The sequence below is a fragment of the Protopterus annectens genome, chromosome 2.part1 (assembly GCF_019279795.1).
Source record: "Protopterus annectens isolate FY-2018-M chromosome 2.part1, PAN1.0, whole genome shotgun sequence".
NCBI lineage: Eukaryota > Metazoa > Chordata > Ceratodontiformes > Protopteridae > Protopterus > Protopterus annectens.
This window is the reverse complement of record NC_056729.1, coordinates 852,396,972-852,419,369: the sequence shown is the minus strand read 5'-3', so window position 1 is coordinate 852,419,369 and position 22,398 is coordinate 852,396,972. Positions and strand designations below refer to the sequence as shown.

General features: G+C 42.7%; 1 protein-coding gene across 1 annotated transcript in view; it reads right to left on the bottom strand.

Moving 5' to 3' along the window:
• The window catches only part of FAT1 (FAT atypical cadherin 1), a gene marked incomplete in the record, with an annotated part of 1,563,619 nt that overhangs the window by 326,126 nt on the left and 1,215,095 nt on the right, over nucleotides 1-22,398 (bottom strand). Inside the window, 1 exon segment of the mRNA XM_044062507.1 lies at nucleotides 9,815-10,011. Coding sequence (XP_043918442.1) covers nucleotides 9,815-10,011 — 197 coding nt within the window.

Genomic DNA, 22,398 nt, shown 5'->3' with positions numbered 1-22,398 from the left:
AGAAAGGACCCGGAACTCTGTTGAATTCCAAAAAGGTGTATTTTTAATTCAGTCCTTAAGCTCAGGAGGGCCAGGTTATAATTCTTGTGTTTGAGCCCCTTCCATAGAACCACATCTCTACACAGCACACTAAACTATTGAACACCCACAACTCCAAAGTTCCAACTAACAAAACAAAAACAAATTCAACACTGAAATTCTACGTATGAGGGCACAAAAAATATCCAATGCACATTCAACTACACCTCTTCATAGTGTAGAATGAATATTTCCTATTAATTTATTATTAGCCCTAACACTTTTTAAACATCTTTTCTTAAACCCTAATGGGACTTAAATTTGTATTTTTAGAAACCTAGGCAGCCGGTATTTTAAATATTTTTTATGGTTATTTTATCCCTATATGTGTGCATGACTTTGTAAATATTTTATTTTTATTTTTGAATTGCTGTAATGTCAACCAGTTCTTAACATACAGCTTTAAATCATCAAAGCACTTCAGCACCTGATTTTATTAATTAACTTGTACAATTGCCAAGGTATTTAATAGGCGTGACAACACATTGCAACTTGTTTTTACTTGATAAAGCTCAGGACTGCCTGAGCGAAAGCGCTTGTGCGATTTTTCTGTGACTTTTGACATTGGAATATTTTCTGAATTAAAAATACACCTTTTTGGACTTCAACAGAGTTCCGGTTCCTTTCTTTAAGGTCGTGGATTTATTCTTGATTTCTGGATAATTAAACCGAGAACCAAAATATTTAGAGGCGAAAATATACCGACAATGGATAGTGCACTGATTAAATAAAGCACAGAACTAACAGCAAGGTACGTTGTGGTCAGGGCCTAGGCAAGGAATACAGTACGAATGAAAATCTTTATGAGGTATTTGCTTTCCACAAGTAATGCAATTATTAACTTTTACTGACGTCGGTAAGCAGCAAGAAAAAGTTTCCCCAACGGGGTACTTAGCTTTAGTTGAAGACTTCGGTTCTGAAACTCGAAAATGACCGACCGGCACTTGCAAACTGCTTCTGCTTTGGGCACCACACAGCAAGAAAGACTGATGTAATGGCATCGGCTGCATGTTTTATACCCCTGACGTCATGGAAGAAGGGACAGCAACTGACGCAGGACCCAAGACTTTGTTAATCAGGCCGACTGAGGGCTACCTGCAAGCAGATAACCCAAATGTAATGACTGCAACCGTGAAACACGATGAGCATCTATGATCTACTCCATGACTAATGATATGTTTAGTATCTTTCCTATTTCTAATATTGCTTTGATGTTCCAGAATCCTGTCTTTCCGTTGTCTATTACTCATTCCTACATAGAAAACATGACAATGGGTACAATAGCTAAAATAGACAATATTCTGGAACATCAAAGCAATATTAGAAAAAGGAAAGATACTAATGCCCTTGCTAAGCATATCATTAGTTATGGAGCAGATCATAGTTTTACATTTTTAGTATTAGAAATTGCTTCTGAGAATTTAAAGGGGGGACCTTAGGAATCGGACTGAATCTGCTGAACAAAAATGGATTCTGTCCTTCACTGGTGATAAAGCACCAGGGCTTAATGAGGTTGTCTCCTTTAAACCATTTTTGAAAGCTAGACCTCTGAAACATTGACTATAGGAATGTTCAGACTATATACAAATGTTTTTTTTTTTACATTTCCTGTCTTGGTTCCTTTAAGAAAATTGATGGTCTTATTGTCTTAATTGAGTTATTTAATTAATTTGCTATTTAACTGCTTTAGAAGTTTCTTGTGATCAGTCTGATGAAGCAGTGGTAGCATACCGTGAAAGTGCTTACTTTTTACATTAAAGTTTTTCACTTGTATTTCACCTGCCGCTGTGTCGGTTTTGGTACTTTTATCTCTTTTATTTTGTCACTTTTATTGTACTGTTCCTTATTTTACTCTTGACATACCATTTATATTATTTACCTTATAAAACCTGTCAGGCATTCTGGGGGCTGGGATTCAGGATTTTTAGAGGCTGCATAGAAGGTGTCTAAAAAGGCTGGTAACACTGGTGGAATGACAGAAGGTGAAAGGAGTGACCATTTGTAAGAGTTCATAATACCTCTTTTGAACATCAGTCATTTCAATAGAGTCCCAATTAAAAAACTCTTTCATTTGAGAGATGCTTTCAGCAAAGGTGAGGTCCTCTCTGGGGGAGGCTGCCTCAGTGCCTCAGCAGAGTCCTCCTCTGGGGAGGCATACCCAAGAGACGGCATTTTAGAGGCATAGGAAAGGGAGTCCTCTGAAGAAGAGTCTGAAAAGTCTTCAGCTTCAAGTGGAATAGGGTCTTCAGATTGAGGCCTAGGGCTGATGACTGGAGGGGAAGCAGCCACTGAAGGCCTAAGGGCCATGAAGGCATTAAATAAGCTCTGGGAAAAAGTCTGCCAATCAGGCAGGCTTTCAGAAGGTGGAGAGACAGGTTTTGTTTTTGTTTTTCTTTTTAAGGAAAAGAGGCCTGGATGGGGTAGGTCCTAAATTCAGATGGTTGTATACCAGTGGAAGGGCAGGTCTGGACGACCATAGTGAGCAGAGGTTCCCCCTCGCCAGACATCTGCATAATCTCCATGGATGTGCTTTCCACCCTAGGTTCTGCGGTTTCCGAAATGGTACCCACTATACCCGAATCAGCTGGTTCTGTATGTTCCTCCAGGCGAACATCAGCCATGGGGGAACATTGGGTCGAGGAGGTGCAGCAGTAGTTTCAGGTCTGGCAACTTTGGGCTTTTTTGGTGGCTTGATGGCCTGACTGGATGGCCCTTCCACAGCTAGAGCCAGCCATTTAAGAAGCTAGTTTTCCAAATAAATGTTTAAAGTGTGCAGGCAGCTGCGAAGAATCTTAGGAATGAAGGCCTGACAAATCTCGCAGGTTTTATGGTCGTGGCAGGGCCCTAGGCAGAAAAGGCAGAGGTCGTGGGCGTCTTTATGAGGGATCTGATGTCCACACCTGCACTTTCCTTTCCTGGATGACATGAACCTGAGCAGGCATGCAGTGACCAAAATAAGAAGTAAAAAGAACCTGGGTAATAATCTTAAACATGAAGGATCCAATGACAGAGACTGCAGGATGAGCTGACGCTCGACTGGTGGCAGAGAAGTTCTAGGGAAGGCATGTGCAGATGTCCCTTTTATGGCTCAAGATCCCTATGGTCAACGTCAGACGTCCCACGTCCCACGCAGTGACTAAAGCTTTTGGATACTGGCCGGACATTTGGGTAGAAGAGTGGAGGATAACACAAAGGTTAAGAATACTGCAACATGTGAATAGGACATCTAAAAGAGGTATCATTAGAAAAAGGAATGCGCAAATTATATACAAATAAATGGAAACTGCAGGAACAATACATGCAGAATAATGTTCACGAGGAGGATGAGTGAGGGAAGGCAGGAATTCAGCAGTTTATACAATGCTAGACTGATGATAATTAGAAAAAGGATGTAACGTATAATGTACGTAAATGGCAAAAATGTTAATATGGTTTGTTTTGTTTTCTGTTAATGTATGTTTGCTTAGGTCTTAAGTGATAACTTAATGAAACTATTAAAAAAAAAAAAAAAAAAGGTCTCCGGAACCTAAACACTAGTGCAGCCTTAACTACAGGAAAGTGACAACTCTGCAGGGGGAATTTCTTCAAGTCCAAAACCTCAGAAGCAGTTTAACTGAAAACCTACATTCAGCAAAATTAACTCGGTCCTTTCCCCACTGCTGTGCAACCATGGAATATACATATTTAAATAATGGGGTATATGGTAGATTCAGATGGGCTTGATTGAGCTAAAAGCTTTTGTTTTAGGTTCATCTAATGTGGTTTTCAGAAAAAAATGGAGGCTTGTGACTCACTGAAAAATACATTCAGAGAGTAACTCTAGAAATCCATACCCGCACACAGTGTGAACAACTTTAACACTATACACTGTATTACTAACAACACTGAGCACTACAAACATTGCTACTACCGAAGAAATCTGGTTTCACACCTATTACTGAAGGCCATCTGTTAAGTACAGTTTTGTACCTACCATAAATGTAGATATTAGAGTGTTGACACTGCTGCAGTCATTACACTTGGGTTATCCTGCCGTCAGGCGGTTCCCCAGCTGGCCTGAGTTCCAAAGTCTTGGTCCGGCATTGGTTGCTGCCGCCTCCTCCCTGACGTCAGTGTGACAGGGGTATACAAGATGCAGCCGATGCCATTTTCTTCAGTTTTTCTTGCCCCAGATGTCAGGTGCCCCCAAATAGGTAGGCAATTCCAATTGCTAATAAAACATGCATAAGAAATGCAAACAACATACTTTCAGCTACCAGCAAATACTCCCCATAGGTAGTAAAAGGTAGAGGAACTAGGTACATACTAGCCAGTAAGAGGGGAAGGAGGGAGAGTAATCTGGACTGCATCAGTGTCTACACTCGAACATCTACATTTATGGTAGGTACAAAACTGTACTATGTTCATCGTGTGACACTGCTGCAGTCATTACACTTGGGTAGAATCCCAAAGATGAGATAGGGTGGTTGGTTCTATAAGGCATTAGGGGTGGCTATAAGGCCCTGCAGCACTGCAGAGGCGAAGCCAGCTCTGCATTTAGAGTATAGAGGCAGATGGTAATGCTTGGTGAAGGTATGCACAGAACTCCATGTTGCTGCTTCCAAAATATCCTTGGTAGGTACTCCTCTGAGGTAGGCAGTTGAAGTGGCTGTTGCCCTGGTGGAGTGAGATCTAATGCTGTTAGGCACATGTTTTCCATGGTGCATATAGCAGAAACGTATGCAATGTCCTATCCATTTGGAAATAGTCTGTTTTGAAATAGCTTTTCCCTGTGCTGCTGCAGAATATGCTACCAATAATTGCTCAGACTTTCTGGAAGCTTTGGTTTTGTCCAAGTGGAAGCGTAACTGCCTGTGAATGTCCAATGAATTCAGTAGTCTTTCACCTTTATTCTGAAGTTTTGGATAAAAAGTAGGCAAGTGAATGGTTTGGTTTAGAGACACACTTGAAACCACCTTAGGCATAAATGTAGGGTTAGTTCTTAAAGACACCCTGTCCTGGTGGAAAATGAGGAAAGGTTCCACTGCCATTAGTGCCTGTAATTCTGGAACTCTTCTTGCAGAAGTTATTGCCAGGAGCAGAGCAGTTTTCCAAGAAATGTATTTTAATTCTGCCATGCTAGTTGGTTCAAAAGGAGGTAAAGTTAATTTTTCCAAAACAAAGTTGAGGTCCCAAGTTGGAGTAGGTGCTCTACGAGGTGGTCTTATGTTTTTAGCTCCTCTGAGGTACTGTTTTAGCAAAGGATTAGAGAAAATTGGTGGATCCGTGTTGTAATGTGCAGAGATGGCAGAGGCGGGGATCTTGATGGATGAAAAGGAGAGGCCTTTGTCCAGCATCTCAGTCAAATATTGTAGTATCTGAGGAATGTTTGTCACAAGAGGATCAAGGCTGTGAGCCTGGTTCCAGGCACAGAATCTCTTCCATTTATCCGAGTAGGCTTTCCTGGTACTATGCCTTCTGGCCTCCAGAATGACATCCATAACTGCTTTGGAGAGAGGCATTGCTTGCGTGGATAGGGAATCTTCCATGCAGCTAGGTTTATTGTCTTTAGCTGGCTGTGGAGTAACTGACTGTTGTGCTGAGACAGCAGTTGTGGTATTTGAGGCAAAATCCAGGGCTGTCCTTGTGCTAAGTTTTTTAAGATTGGGTACCAGTGCTGGAGTGGCCAGTCTGGTGCAATCAGGATCATTTTTGGCTCTTCTTGCCTGGCTTTTATGAGTACCTTTGGGAGAAGAGGCAGTGGTGGAAAAGCATATACTTGTAGGTTTGTCCAGCTGAATGAGAGGGCATCCACTTTCCATGCTTGCGGATGGTAACTCCTTGTGCAGAATTTCTTTAGCTGGCAATTCATTGGGGAGCAAACAGATCTATGTCCGGGCTCCACCATTTCTTTCTTATCATTCTGAATATTTGAGGATTCCATTCCCATTCGCGGGAATCCATGATATTTCTGCTTAAGTCGTCTGCCAGTGTGTTTTTCTCTCCCGGCAGGAATTGTGCTTGTAGATGAACTTGATAGTTTATAGCTGTGTTCCACAAGGTCATGGCTTGTCTGCAGAGGGGGTAGGAGTGAGTGCCCCCTTGCTTGTTTATGTACCACATAACTGTGGTGTTGTCTGTCTTTAGTAGTAGTTGTCCGGGATGCAACAGGTCCTTGAAAGCTATAAGGGCATTTTGTACAGCTAGCATCTCTTTTTGATTGATGTGAAGATGCCTTTGTTTTGCAGGCCACTTGCCCTGAATACATTTTCCTGCCATGTGCACTCCCCAAGCGTAATCCGATGCATCTGTTGTCAGTGTTTGCCTGGCTGTGGGTTGAGTGAAAGGCTGCCCCTTGTTGAGGTGACAAGCTTGAGCCCACCATCGAAACTCCTGCTGAAGGCAAGGTATTAGTGGCATAACTGTTTCCAAACTTTGACAGTGTTGAGACCATACATTCTTTAGGTACCATTGTAGTTTCCTCATATGCAGTCTGGCATATGGAATTAGTAGTATGCAAGATGCCATGAAGCCCAAGGCCTGCAGACGTTTTCTTGCAGGGAGTTGGGTCTTTGTTGCCATCAATTGAAAGTATTGTGTCAGTTGTCCTTGCTTGTCTGGTGTGAGAAAAGCCATCTGGGCCGTTGTGTTCAAGCTGGCATCCAGGAATATTATCTCTTGTTAGGGCACTAGTTTTGATTTCTTTTCGTTTATTGTGTACCCCAGGCAACTTAATAACTTTTTTACAAATGTCAGATGCTGTAGAAGAATGTCCTTGCGCTCTGCTTGAATCAGGCAGTCGTCCAGGTATGGGTAAAATTGAATTCCTTTCTGTCTGCAAAATGCAATTACTGGTGCCAGGCGCTTTGTGAAGACCCTGGGCGTAGTAGATAATCCAAAGGGCAGTGCAGAGAATTGCTAGTGCATTGGACCAGCTAAGAACCTGAGGTATCTTCTGCAGTTTTGTCTGATAGGGACATGCAGGTATGCCTCCTTGAGGTCCAAAGTCACGAGCCAAGCTTGCTTGCCCAGCATGGGAAGAAGCTGCTGTAATGTCAACATTTTGAATTTTGGAACATCCAGGTAAGTGTTTATTGAAGAAAGATCCAGAATGGGCCTCCAGGGTTTGTCTTTTCTGGGAACCAGAAAGAGTCTTGAGTAAAATCCTTGCCCTTGTTCCTGTGGTGGTACCTTTTGTATAGCTCCCATGTTCATGAGTGCCATAATTTGTTTTTGGGCCTCTGCCCATTGATTTAGTAGCAGATTTGGCATTCCTTTTAATCTTGGCAGAGTGTGAAAGTGGAACCTTTAACAATATTGAGAACCCATTTGTCTTGGGTGATCATATGCCAATTGTGATAAAAAAAGTGCCAGTTTTCCTCCCAAAGGGGCTGCCAAGAGTGAGTTGTTTGGCAGCTGCAGTGAGAAGTCATTGGGGCTTTTTTTATATGGTTGGTGCCTGTCTTCCCCTTCTTTCTGGCCTGATGCACCCCACTGTCGAGGCCTGTAAGGACCTTGTGGTTGACCTCTACCTCTTGGCCGTCTGTATCTGCCCCTTTGAGGACTGTCATTAACTGGGAAGGACCAAGTCTTTGTTGGCCAGTTTCTACTAAATCGAGGAGGCTGAACCTGTAAGAACTCCTTCACTGTTTGCATAGGTTTTGCCTTATCCTCCATTTTCTTTAATACCTCTTCTGCCTTAACTCCAAATAAAACATCCTGCTGTAAAGGTGCATCCAGTAATTTAGCTTTAACATGATCTGGTAACGTATGTTCTTTTAACCATGCATGTCTTCTAATGACAGAGCCTGTAACTGCTGCTCTGCATGAGGCCTCTAAAGAATCAAAACCACATTGCAAAGTATTCTTTCCCACTTGTTCAGTGGCATGCAATAAATCCTGCAATTCTTTAAAATTAGGAGGATCTGTATCTGGAAGCATTTTTTGTTTCAACTGAGACATCAAAAATTGCTGATATTTTAGTATGTGAAACTGGCAATTTAAGGCTCTCATTGCTAAAGTTGCAGAGGTGTATACTTTCTTTCCCCATCTGTCTAGTGCTCTGGAATCTCTGTCAGAGGAAACTGTTTTTTTTTGCTGATGAGGCCTTAACCCCTTTGGGTCCCTGATAAATAGTTTCAGGATCAGCAACAGGGCTTTATACAGAAATTTGTGAGAGTCAGGGACTCTGTAATATCTGTCCGGTTTAAGTGGAGGTAAGGAATCAGGATTTAAGCTGGATTCAGTGTACACATCATCCACAATATCTAGCACTGGTGGAATAGCCAGGGGTCTGAGTTGAGGTAATAATAGGAAGTCTCTGAGCCTTTTCTTGGATTCTGAATAATCCTGGCCTTCCCATTGGAAATGCTCCCTCATGGTATGTAAGGTTTCCCCAAAGGAGAAGTCCTCAGGTGGAGAGGCTGATGGAATAGATTCCTCAGCATCAGAATCCTCATAAGGGGGTACAGAATATCCCAGGTCTGAGGATGAATCTGAGGAAATGGACCCCTGGTCGGATGAATCATAATCTGCATCCTGTCTAGGCCTTTTACCAGGTGGGGGATGGGAACCCCTGATCAAAGTGATTAGGTCTTCGGCCATTTTGAGCATTTGTTTCTTAGGCATGGAGGCCTGTCCTGGAGAATGCTGTACTTGTTTGTTAAGTTTTTAAAGGGGGCTTTGACTTAGGAGAGAGTTTAATGCTTAGTTGAGTAGGTCTGAAGACACCCTCTGAAGCTGCGGGTAGCTCAGGTACTCCGGATCCCTCTGCAGGATCGTTTTCGGTCTGCTGAAAAGCTAGTGCGTCCGAAGGCCCAGCCATCTCCATGCGGGGGTTGGGGGCAGCCTGTGGTTCTGCAGAAGCGGTCGTCAGAGGCTGCGAAGGCACCTCACTGAAAACTGGAGAACTGGTGACTGTCCTAGAAGAGGCTTTGTCGTCAGTTTTGGGCCTCGGATGCCTGTTCTTGCCTTTGCAGTTTTTATGAATACCGGTCGTCGGAAGTTCCAACGGCATGGTTTAATAAAATTTTCTGACAAAGTAAATAGTGCACTCATTAAACCTAGCACAAAACTGACAACCAGTAACATCGTGGTCTGGGCCTAGGCATGGGATACAATAAGAATGGAAATCCTTATGAGGTATTTGCTTCTCACAAGAAATACAGTTATTAACTTTTACTGACATCGGTCTGAGGCAAGAAAAAGCTTCCCCAACGGGGTACTTAGCTTTGTAAAAGACTTTGGTTCTAGATTCGGAATGAAAATCTCAGGAGTAGGCCGACCGGCACTTGCGAACTGCTTTGGCTTCGGGCAGCGCGCAGCAAGAAAGACTGAAGAAAACGTCGCCGGCTGCATCTTATATACCCCTGTCGCACTGATGTCAGGGAGGAGGCGACAGCAACCGACGCCGGACCAAGACTTTGGAACTCAGGCCGGTTGCGGAACCACCTGATGGCAGGATAACCCAAGTGTAATGACTGCAGCAGTGTCACACGATGAACATCGTATTAAACCACGAAAAAAAATAAATCTACCTTCACATATCAGCAAATACTGCCTATTCTCACATGAATATCGGCTGATGGTTTATATTAATAACAAAATATGTTTTTAGAAATATAAATTTTGGTAAAACTGTACACTATCAAAAGGCAAACAAAAAAAATAAATCCAGAAACAGGAGTACAGCTGTGAAAAAATGTGTTAGCCTACAAAAAATAAATAAATGCAAACACATAAAATGACATATACTGGCCTTTTCACAAACTGGCGTGTTGTCATTTGCATCAAGGACTTTCACCTCTACCAAAGCATGTGCCACAAAGGTCCCTTCAGTGGCTGTGATATTTAAAACATAATTGTCCTTTTCTTCTCTATCCAGGGGTTTTCTAACATAGACCTTCCATTCATTCTGTACGTTTTCAATAGCAAACTGTCCCAAAGGGTCTCCTCCTAACACACAAAAGTCAGCGTTAACAGTGTCATTCAATTGAAAAAAATAAGTCTTCTTAAATAATAAAGGCAAAGAATACAACAGCCATACAAGTGAATAAAACTAAAAGAAAACAACTTTCCTTATTTCAACAATAGCTAAAAAAGCATCTTATAAAGACACAGTTTCAAAACTTTAAAAATTAGGCAATGCTTATGAGACATGCATTTTCTAACATGCTGTTAAATTTAAGAAAACTACTGTTAAAGTAAAAAAAAACACTGTAGAGGGTCATGCCAAGAATGAACATCACTATATTATTTAGACTGTTAAAATGCAAACTGATGGTTAACACTTCAATAAGAATGCCTGAAAGATGCCCACAGTTACTTTTCCCAGCTATTAGACCTTTAGGATGGCTGTGTCCAATTAATTCCAAACTGTCTCAAAGTGCACAAGACAAAAAGGACAACAGGTTTAGTATGTTATATAGCAACAAATAAAACGCTGACTGTAAACATTTACTTATATGTAAAATTGTCCCAAAATTTTCATTGCTAGGCACTACATGTCATTGAAGACAATTTGCACATAGTTGTGTTGGCTTTTCTGACCTAACCATTTTTCCCCAATGCAAATGAAATAACTTTCTTTTACACTGTCAGAAGTGCTCCAATCAAAGCTCTTTAACTAATTCATATTAAAAAATTACACCATAAAGACAGAAAGATAAATGAACAAGATGATGAATTTCCACTATTTGGCTGACAGCTTACTGGTCGATGGAGAAAGTATGAATGTGTAAGAATTTACCACAACAGAGGAGAACAAAGTTACAGTGTTTGAATGCCGAGACTTCAGTTACAGTAGGTCAGACATCAAGCACGACTTCTAAAACTCACTAGGTTTCCCCCTTCAGAAGTTGCAGATGTCCTTTCATTTATGATAAGACATTCCCTGTAAAATCAGCCATCCACCTATGCCATTTTACAGCTTTCTTGTCAAGGAAATTAAAGGGCATTTAGCATGAAAGCTAAGGGATTAGACCCAGACTTTACTCCTAGGGAACACAGAAAAAGAGAGAGAGGGAGTGCGGTATCCCGTTCAAATCTAAGCTGAGGGGAGGGGAAACAGAAGTAGGGCTCCACAATCTACTGAGACCTAAGCAGGCTTGAGGCCCTATAAGGGAAGAGGCAGAGTAGCAACATAAGGATAGGCTGCATTACCCCAGCCTGTGATGCCTAAAACCCAAGAGGAGGTTGCTGGATAGGAAAACAGTACAGCAATCGTGATTTACTTAAACAGTCAGCTCTACTGGCATAGATGGGTAAAGCCTTGACTAAATCAGGTGACCGGAGTCTGGCTAGCAGCTTCAACTACTACTTGAGCTGCCACTGGGGAAGAGAAATGATCAGGCTTATGTCTGCTTTCCTCTCTCTATGGGGAGGGGAAGGAAGGGGGGGCTGTACTCACGAAGAGCCCTAGGAAGACATCAAAGATGAGGTGGTACTTGTCTAAAAAGGGGATAAGGCCAATGGATTACATCACATGGAGGTGTGGCATACATCACAAAAACATAATGCCTCAGACGAATATGAGTGGGTGTTAGGGTTAAACAGAAAAACCTAAACCACCCATGACGTCTACCTCAGTGATGGGCCCTTTTAGTCAGCTCTTACTACTGAGGTGAAAAACAAATGGGGCACTTGACTAAGAGGGATTCCAGCAGTCAGCTCATAGCTGGGGCAAAACAAAAACAGCATTTACCTACATTTACCATTGTGGCAAATTCTTGCACATTTGTTTTGAAGATGTATATCCTTACAGTTCCTTCCCTGATGCAGTAAGTCCTGACTATTGGCATGTTTGCCCTGTGTGTGTGATGATAGGCAGGTGATTTGAATATCTTGCAAAATGACCATGGCAAACTCAGTCCTAACCTTGGAAATGAGGTCTAGTTTGTAATGTTCAAAAAAGCTAAAGACAGCTAACCATGAAGGCTTTCTAAACTAGCCTAGGTAATTAATCCCTTGAAGAAGATGATGGTGGTGATTGTACTTCTCATGCTGTGAGCTCTTACAGTTCTTCCTATTTTCTTAGCGTTGCAGACATAACAGAACATGATGTAATGGTCCAACCACTTGGAAACTGTTTAGACACAGCCCTATCCCCTTCCCCACTGGACCTTTTAGCATCCTTGGATCTGTGGAAATAACATCTCAGCTGCATGTGTACATCCTGGGGATGCAGTACCCTTTCTCCCCCTATTTTGATGGTTAGGGAAGGAAGACAGGCAGTTGAATGGTCTGGCAGAGGGTGCGTTCCAGGACTCCTTTTGGCATACAGCAGTAGTTTGACCCAAGAATGACCCTGTCCTTGCTGAAGACTAAAACAGCTCTTTAGATACCTGAACTTAGACTGTCCTAGTGGTAGGCTTTCTTGCAAAAGTAATAGCTACAAACAAGACCATTTTCCAAGTTAGAGATTTGAAAGGAAAACCGGTTCAGTTTTTCTACATATAGATTTAAGTTCCATGGAAGATAAAGTCTTCTTTTATGAAGTCTCAGCTACAAGACTTGCTGTTTAATAGGTAACAAGCATACCAGCAATAAGTCCAAGGAAAGGCAGGCTGAAATGGTCAAAAGATGCATCTTGATAGAAGAGCAGGCCAACACTGAATTAAACAACTGAGATAAATGTTGCAGGATCAGGGACACTGGTGCTGCGATGGGGTCCCTATTCCTTTCATTGGAAAGGGAAAACCTCTTCTATCTGGACAGGTAGGATTTCCTAGTATCCTTAAACATGTACATCCATCATCCGTAATCTGCTGCCTGAATGATAGAATAGTCAAAATCAACCAAGCTGTGATCTGCAAAGTCTCCAGGGTGGAATGCAGGGGGGGATTCCTTGTTCTGGAATAGGAAGTCCACCAGCAGAGGAACACATTAGGCTTCCCCTGAATGTTTCCATTAGCAGGGAGAATATGTGTTGCCTGGGACAAAAAGGGGCTATTCAGAGCATTGCTGGCCCGTTCTTCCTTACCTTCTGAATAACACAGAAAGTAGGGGAATTGGAGAGAATGCATTAAAGTAAGAGACCTGTCCATCTGAAGAAGACAAGGACTGCCTATGTGCCATGGTACTCATGTGTTAAGAATCTCCCAGAGTTGTCTGTTGCTCAAAGTGGCAAACATGTCTATTACTGGGACATCCACCTTATGAACTAGCTGAGAAAAGACATTTTTGTGTAACATCCCAAAGTGTGGATCTGCCTTTGACCTGCTTGATTTAGCGGTCACTAAATTCAGATGGGATGCAAAGTGCCTTCAGAGTCGCCCGAGACCACACTGCTCTCTCTTAGGTAGCTGAGAACAACCTGGATAAGGGGTATGATCAACCTAACCCCTTGACTGCTAACACACCAGAAGACCCCTGCCTGAGGGAAATCAGTGGTCTGGTTGAATGGGAAAATAGAGAAAGGTATCCTTGAGATCAAAACTGATTATCAGGCCTGATGAAATAGTGGATGCAGGGCTTGTGATGTCAACATTTTGAATATAGACTCCCCAAGGTAATTACTGAGTTCTGAAAGGTCCACAGTGGGCATTCCTTGGCCTTTTCTTTTTGAACACAAGGAGCGGCATTCAGCAAATTCCAGTTTTGCTTTCTAGGGAAATGTTTAACTAGCCTTATTTATAGGAATTCCTGAAGGACAGTACTCTTATTTTACAAAGTACATCTCCACAAGAGATTTCCTCTGCTGCTGGGACAGGTGAGAAAATCTGGTAAGAGTAATCCAATTTCTTCTGCACATTTTAGGAACAGTAATCCTCTACCTTACTCAATAGAGGCTGCTTCTTCTGCTCACCACAGAGAAATCCACAAGCAGGTAGACCAACACTTAGCTGCAGGGTTTGGTAAGATGGAAAGAAACCCTAAACCAAGGAAACCTACTGGTTTGTGGATAGCCTGGAGAGAAGAGAGTGGAAAAGACCCACTAGGTTTCCTGGGTACCAAATGACTGCATGTAGCATGGGTGTTTTGTATTTCAAGCTGGGATGTCTGCCTTAGAAGTGTGGACAGGAGGACTACACTACATCTTCTACCTCACCACCTTCTATGTCCTTCCTTACCAAGACAGAGAGTTGCCCACACTCCCAGTCAGAGACAATGACCTGGGCTTTGACCACTAGCATCCTAAAGGACATGCCTGCTCTAAAAAAACTGACTGTGGTCATTAGCTTGGTGGCATATTCTTACTTCTCTTAGTACAACAGTCTCTAGGGAGGCTTCATCAAAGACTGCAGGTGTCTGAAAAGTATGGTCCTGGAGCTGCAAAAAAGCATTATGGTTAGACATCTGCTTTACACAGGGATCATCCACCTTGACTAAAGGGGGAACCGAGTGCTGGAAGTAAGAATAAACATCAAGCCTTCTGTGGCTGAAGTTCCAGTTAGTCAGGACTACTGCACTATTTATCTAAATTAATAAAATCTAGCTGACAGGCTCTTACTGCAATGATTAACAGCAGCAAAACTAAGGGGGTGGTAGATGACAGGAGGGTATGTCTCCAAATAGAGGAAGCTATTATGCCAAAGGAGCAGGAGAAGGGACAAGCAATGTTAAGGAAGAATTTGTACACTCTGACGACACAGGTGAACTCAAAGATTCTATTAAACCTGTGCTAGATATTTCTCATCAGTATAAACTGTAGTTCACATGTGACACAGAACTGTATAAGCACAGATACTATATGCTCTGTAATGTGAGATAACACCCCAAATCTTGCTTTCTGCTGCAGTGGAGTATCATTTTAGCCCCTTTTAAATCTGCTCCCCTCTGGTATCTTGCTCTTCCTTCAGTTACAACCCAATTGATGCATGCAGTCCCCATAATTGCCAGCACCCCCCCAACACACACACACTACATTTGCTGTTGCCAAACAGTTCAGTATGTCTGAGTGCCATAAAACATCTGCCTCAGCACTTTTGTTCAGTCAGCAACATTGTGTCTGATGCAATTACCTGGCAACCTACTGGTTGACAGCCTAATATCAGATATCCTAAAATGACAAGTATAAGTAAGGCATGATTTGTTTTTGACAAAGCATTTCTGAAACAGATGAATGTTCAAAGTTTAGAATTTAGTTACAACCAACATTAAAATCTCCAGGTTTAAGACATGGAGAAAGGTATTTTAAATGTGCCCTATACAAATTATTCTTGCTGTAAAGTTTCAAATTTTGAACCAGAGCTACTGTGAAAACAGGTTGACACTTTGGTTCATAGGTTCATACTAGGCTATCTGTCCTAGGGCATTTATAAGCCTAGCCAGAGTGTGTTTGGCTTTCGCCAGCCATTTTAAATTAATTTTGCTATGCCCTTTTTCGAGGTTAGTATACTGTGCCTCTGTCTAACAGTGACACAGAAGTGATACCCGGGGTAAACCTACGATCTCCCATCCACTCATCAAGATTCCTCTTGAAGAGAGTCAATGAGGGACTCTGCGCCTAACCTGGACTGGGATTTTATTCCAGAGTGAAGGGAGCCTCTGGGTTATGAATCTGTCCCCTCCAGCGTGTCCTATTTAGTTCAGTGATAAGGTTTAAGTCTCTCGAGCGCGTAGCTCGATGGGATTTGGATTTTCTGAGGTGCAGCATGTCCATTAATTCCGGGTTGGACATGGCTTTATACGTCAGGCACAGATCGCCTCTGAGCAGGCGGTATGCCACTGAGTAGAGCTAGAGTTTCTTTAACCGGGCAGCATATGGCATCTGTTTGAGCCCTTTGATCCTCTTGGTGAGGTACTTTTGGGGTCTTTCCAGTTGCTGCAGGTGTCTGGTAAGGTACATCCCAAAAGGGGCATTGTACTCAATTATGGGCCTGATGAGGGATGAGTAAAGGGGCACGATGACCTCCCCTGATCTAGATGTGAATCCCTTCATGATTAGGTGGGCTATATAAAATGTTTTTCTAACCACTTTGGCCACGTGGTTGTCAAATGAGAGATTGCTATCAACTTGGGTCCCCAGGTCCCTAATTACTTCTTCTGTACTTAATAGATAACCACCTATGTGGTAATTTGGGGGCACTTTGTTTTAGCCAAAGGGGATAACTATACACTTTTTGGCGTTTAGCTTGACGCCATGGCTCTGGCACCAGTTGTCTGTTTCTATGAGGCCCTTTTGGAGGATGCTTGTGTCGGCTGCAGAGTCAATTATGGCACCCAGTTTGTAGTCATCTGCAAACTTGGTCAGCCACAGTCCTTCTGTGTTGGCCTGTACCTCCGAGAAATATATACCGAACAAGAGAGGTCCCAGGACTGAGCCTTGTGGGACGCTACTTGTAACTGGTTTGGAGACTGACATGGCTCCAGCAATTCTAGCCATGTGGGTTCTGTCCTTGAGCCAGTTTGCAACCCATCTAGTGACATAGGGGTTTATATTTAAGCTGGTGAGCTTATCTATAATGCCCGAGTGGGGTATTGTATCGAAGGCTTTTGCGGGGTCCAGGTAGGCTGTGTGGACCACCTTCCACTCGTCAATGGCCTTGGTGACTGTTTCAAAGAAATCAACCAGGTTTAAGAGGCAGGATCTGCCCTTAAAGCCGAACTGGGTAGGATCCAGTGTCTGTAGGTCCCCAATATCTTTATTTGAGGTGCATGATGATCCTTTCCATAGCTTTGCAGACCAAGCTAGTCAGGCTTATGGGGCGATAGTTTCCAGGATCTGTTGAGGCCCCACCTTTGTGGAGAGGGACCACTGTTGCTGTACGCCACTCTTTGGGTACATATCTTGTAGTAAGGCTGAGATTGAACAGAAGTTTTATGTTTGGGTTTAGCTCTTCTTGGAGTTCATGTAGGACGCAGCCCGGGACACCGTCTGGTCCCATTGATGCTGTGTTTCCTGCTTTGGAGAAGGCAGCTCTTACCTGAGCATCTGAGATGTCAGGGGGGCAGCACTCTACTGGGATAGATATTTTTGCCCTTTTGGTGGGGGGGGGGAGTTTGCGCTGAACCTGTCAGCTAGGATGTTGGCAATGTCTGTGGGTTCGGTGTATTTTTTGTCATTTTGGACTAATTCTGAGCTTATCTGGGAATTCCCACCCAGGTTCCTAACATAACTAAAGAAAGCCTTGTGATTATCCTTAGTGTCCTGTGCAATTTTTCTCTCGAAGCTGGCCTCAGACGATTTTATGAGTGCCCGTAGTTTTTTTTGCTAATACTGATCAGAGATGCCTTCCCTTTTTGGGATTTTGCTCTATCATGCAGTAGCTTCCTCCTTCTATTGTATTAAAATGAAAAAAAGGCTTCCACCACAACGAAAAGTTCACTGAGAAGTTCTGTTAAAATGTAGGCTTTAATAAAATGAAGAAATAAAAAGTTGTGCTGTTCAAGTTGCAGGTCAAACAGGATAAGCGCTTTCAGTTAAAAAAACCTTCTTCAGATCCTAGTCATTTTACTATTTTTGCCTATTAAGGCTTCCTCTGGAGGTGGTTTTTGGTTTGGTTGTTTGTCCTTCCTACTGTATAGTTTGTTTATGGCTGGGGTCCACCAGACAGGACGTCTGCCTTTGGAAGATTGGGTCTTGGTTTTATTTGGGATTGCATGATCCATGCATTCCTGAAGGTGTTCACAGAATGCGTTTATAAAGGATTCTGCGGTCTGGGCCGTATTTTCCACAGGCCCGGTGGCTTTGAAGGATTCCACCTCGGTTTTGAGGAGTGTGAAATTTGCTTTAGAGAAGTTTTTCACTGTGGTTTTCAGGGCCGGGGGTGGAGTCGGGATGTGAATATCCAGTGAGATTAGTTTATGGCCTGATCTTACCAGTGAGGGATACACTTCTGGTCTGGAGCACAGAGCCCCCATGTTGGTGATGATCAGGTCCAGTATGTTTTCCCCTCTTGTGGGAGTGGTAACAAGTTGTTCCATAGCATTTGAGTTTATAAATTCTAGGAACCTTTGGGCTAGGGTGTTGGATCTAGAGTAATGCTCCCAGTCTACGTCTGGGTAGTTGAAGTTGCCCAATATAATGGTGTTTGGAGAGACCTTCATATTTTCCAGTGTTCTCAGGAAAGCCGAGTGGGGTTCCTGGGTTTGGGAGGGTGGTCTGTAGCAGGCTATAAACTGGAAGGCAGTTTTACCCACTGTTAGTTGCACATGGATAGTCTCTGATGCTTTGTGCTGTGCCACCAACCTGGAGGTGTGGGTATCTTTGACGAATATTGATACTCCCCTCCTTTTGTGGTTCGGTCCAAGTTTTGGGGCCGAAAAGCATGGTATGAGGTATAACCTGGTAGTGCTGGGGTGCTTTCTGGAGCCTTGAACCAGGTTTCTGTTACTGCACAGATATCGATGTTCTCCATGCTAAGGAGAGTTTCGAGTGCGTGCATCTTGAGGTTTAGACTTCTGGCGTTGAGTAGCATTACTCTTGGTTTCTTATCCCTTGTGATACCTATGGAGGTGGGTTTGTCTTTTGAGCCTTGCCTAAAAAAGGCACTATGGGGGTAGCAAGAGCCTTTGCCAATATCCGAAAGCCCAGGGGTGACAGGTGCAAGCCGTCCCTAGCGAAGCATCGTGGCTTGTCGAACATGTCATCCCAGGCTGACAGGCATTGGATCCCCTTTGAATGACACCAATACTTACGCCAATTGTTGAAATTGATCATCTTGTCTTCATATTGTGGCATCATTCTTGGTGAGGGTAAGATGCTACTCAAGGTCAGGGTCATACCGGCCTGGGCTACATGCTCAGAGAGCTCCTCTATGTCTCTTTTCATGTAGTCCAGGGAGGTACATCTCAGGTCATTCACACCAGCATGGACAATGACCGAGTCATATTTCTACTTGCCTTGGAGTGACCTGAGTGCTTGTGTTATGTGGCAGATCCTAGCGCCCGACAGGCAGCTCACCGTGACCTTTTCCTTGTTCAGCCTGGTGAGCAGGACGTCAGTGTGCCTGACGATAGAGTCACCTATTACAAGTGTATCAGGTGTTTTGTTTAACCTTAAGGGCTGTGACTGTTCGGCACAGTGGCTTTGTGAGCTATGTGTTGCAGGTGTTTTGTTTTGGGGTAGCGGTTGCTTGGGTGTCTGCTTTGGAGGTCTCTGCTGCTTAGGCAGATTTTTATTTAGAGCCTCCGAGTATGTTTTTGTGTGCTTATGTGTTTAGTTTGCTGTCATGGTAGGTCTATGTGAGACTGGAATTGTAGTGAGTGTGGTTTCCTTCTCCTCCTGACTGGTTTTGCCAGTACTGAGTTGAGAGAGCTTAGCCTCCAGTATGGCTATATGGTTGCATCTCTCACGTGTTGTAATTTGTCGGGAGGAGGAGAGGGTTGTCTGTGTACATGAGGCAGTTGTAACATTGCCTCAAGATTCCCAGATTCACCAGTTGGACCGGAGAGGAGATTGACAACTGACCTTTGGACATGCTAGAAGAGTATTGGGAATTCCTTTATAATTGAAAAAAAGGGCCAATGGGGAACGAGGTACTCAAGGGGAGTTTGTGAGGGTGTAGTGCTTATTTTAGTGCTGACATATAATTGCTTTAGTGAGCAAGTGTCAGGTAACTTAAATGCAATGTGTTACAGGTAACTTAAATGCAAAAATGACTAACAGTAACTTTCTTTCAAGTGAAACAAGGAAATAAGTACAGTAAGCAATGCAGATATCACTTGGGATCCACAGAAGCGCTGAAAAGCCGCTTTTTAGGTGGAATTAGCGTTTCAGGGAAATAACAAGCAAACAAACAACAAGCATACAAATAAAGCTAGATTCTGCAGGCCTGGATCTAGTCTATGCTACAGCATACAAGGTGTAGCAATTTCAGTAAGAAACAGTTCAAATATGCAGGCACTATAAGCCTTTAACCAGAAATTCCCAGCTCAGAAGGGCAGAGTCCAGCCTCTCCCCCCACAAGAGTGCAGACCACAAACCCTTTTAATGTAAAATAACTGGCCTGAAGCCCAAGTGCTTAAACCAGAATTAATACACTTTCAGAACAGACACTGAGCCCTCAATCATCAGTTCCCAACTTAGAAGGATGTAAGCTACCTGTTTCTTAATGTAAAACAACTGGCCTGAAGCCCAAGTGCTTAAACCAGAATTAATACACTTTTAGAACAACAGACACTGAGCCCTCAATCATCAGTTCCCAACTTAGAAGGATGTAAGCTACCTGTTCTGCCACTACAGTGCAGACCACAAACCTTTTTAATGTAAAACAACTGGCCTGAAGCCCAAGTGCTTAAACCAGAATTAATACACTTTTAGAATAACAGACACTGAGCCCTCAATCAGCAGTTCCCAACTTAGAAGGATGTAAGCTACCTGTCCTGCCACCACAGTGCAGGCCACAAACCTTCCTAATGTAAAACAACTGGTCTGAAGCCCAAGTGCTTAATCCAAAAGACTTAGAATGATAGCTACACTTTAATCAAGTTACTACCAAGCAGTAATAAATACAATTGAATACTTTAAAAGAATGCCTGGATTAGTGCTCAATTTATATAAACAAAGCTAGATTCAGCAGGCCTGGATCTAGTCTATGCTACAGCAAACAAGGTGTACCAATTTCATTAAGAATCAGTTTAAATATGCAGGCACTATAAGCCTTTAACCAGAAATTCCCAGCTAGAAGGGTGGAGTCCAGCCTCTCCTCCCACAAGAGTGCAGACCACGAACCCTTTTAATGTAAAATAACTGGCCTGAAGCCCAAGTGCTTAAAACAGAATTTATACACTTTTAGAATAACAGACACTGAGCCCTCAATCAGCAGTTCCCAACTTAGAAGGATGTAAGCTACCTGTCCTGCCACTACAGTGCAGACCACAAACCTTCCTAATGTAAAACAAGTGGTCTGAAGCCCAAGTGCTTAAACTAAAAGGCTTAGAATGAGTTACACCAAGCAGTAATAAATACAATTGAGTACTTTTAAGATGACACAAAAGCAAAATAAAGTATGAAGAAACACAAATACAGTCAAAGCAAATTTCTTTCTTTTTTTTCTTTTTTTTTTTTTTTTTTTGAGAGTGAGCAAATGAGATGGGCCCAGGAGTTACAGGACAGAAACAAGTGCAAATGCAGGCCTTCAAATCAGAAAGTTAAGAGAGATGGAAGACCGCCCAAACGGCCAATAACTACAAATTCAGGGCCAGAACCACTCCTTATGTGGTAAGACAGGTTACATAGTGCTTACCACTCCCACTGATAAGCTAGAAGGCTTCCCTCCAACACAGAAAGGTTTGGGGGCTCAGAAGCTTACAAATAGTCCTGGATACAGCAAATCTGTATCTGGAACACTAATTACAGGAAAGGTAGGAAACAGGCTTACAATTTTTTTTTCAGAAAAGTAGCAAAAACAGTAGTAAAAACAAATCACATGCAGTGCAAGCTGGCACACTTGAGTATGCAGCAATATTAGTCCACACACAGTTTGAAAAAATGTAATTAAATTAAAAAGGACTAAAAGCAAGTGCAGAAAGGATTTATTAGGTAGAATGCTGTAAAGAGATGGGACTGGGGGAGTGTCCTAGATCAAATCTACAGTGGGGCGGGCACTGCAAAAGCCACCAAATTTAAACTACAACCAAGAACAGGGAGGGGGGTGGGGAAAAGTTTCAACAGAGATGTGAGGAATCAGAGTGCAAATTATAAAACCAAAAAAATATATACTGATCTCTGTATATTTGCAGAACACTAAGACAACAGATATCTAAGCAACAATTTAGCTCTATAATACAGACCCATAATAATGACCCAGCACAAGTAAACAAACAAAGGAATTTTACAGAAAAAAGAACAGTACACTTCAGCTGGTTTGTAAGTACAAGTACAAAATTCAAATTACATATGGTATGATCCCAGTTATTTTCACTAGGGGTTTTAAAATGATCAACCACAGGACAGGGTAAGGCCAACCTAACACTAAACAAAATAAGTTAATTCAAGCATCAAATGGGAAATTAGCTAGGCTTAACATGGCCAGCAAGGACAGCTTGTCTTGTACTTACCTATAAACCTACAGTAGGTGTGAAGCTTTGCTCATTTGTAAGCAGTCAACCCACCCTCTGATATAGCATTCTAAGCCTAATAAGTATGATCCTCATATGGATCTCTCTTTCTCACCTGGTAGATCTAAAAAGGGGGGAAAGCAGCTCCAGACCCTTTCACTTACTAAATTAACCTTTAGGATTATGTACCTCAAACTGTAAGTTGTAACTGCTCTTTTCTAGGGTGTCCTCTCCCCTGAACAAGGGTGCAACCTAAGTGAACCCCTTAGTGAAGTGTTCATCGTCAAGACCTACAAAACATTCTACTGCAGTTAGGAAAAGTCCATTATGAGAATGATGTAAACTGCCCACTAGTCTAGGTTCATAGATTAGTACTAGGCTAACTGCCCTTGTGAGCCA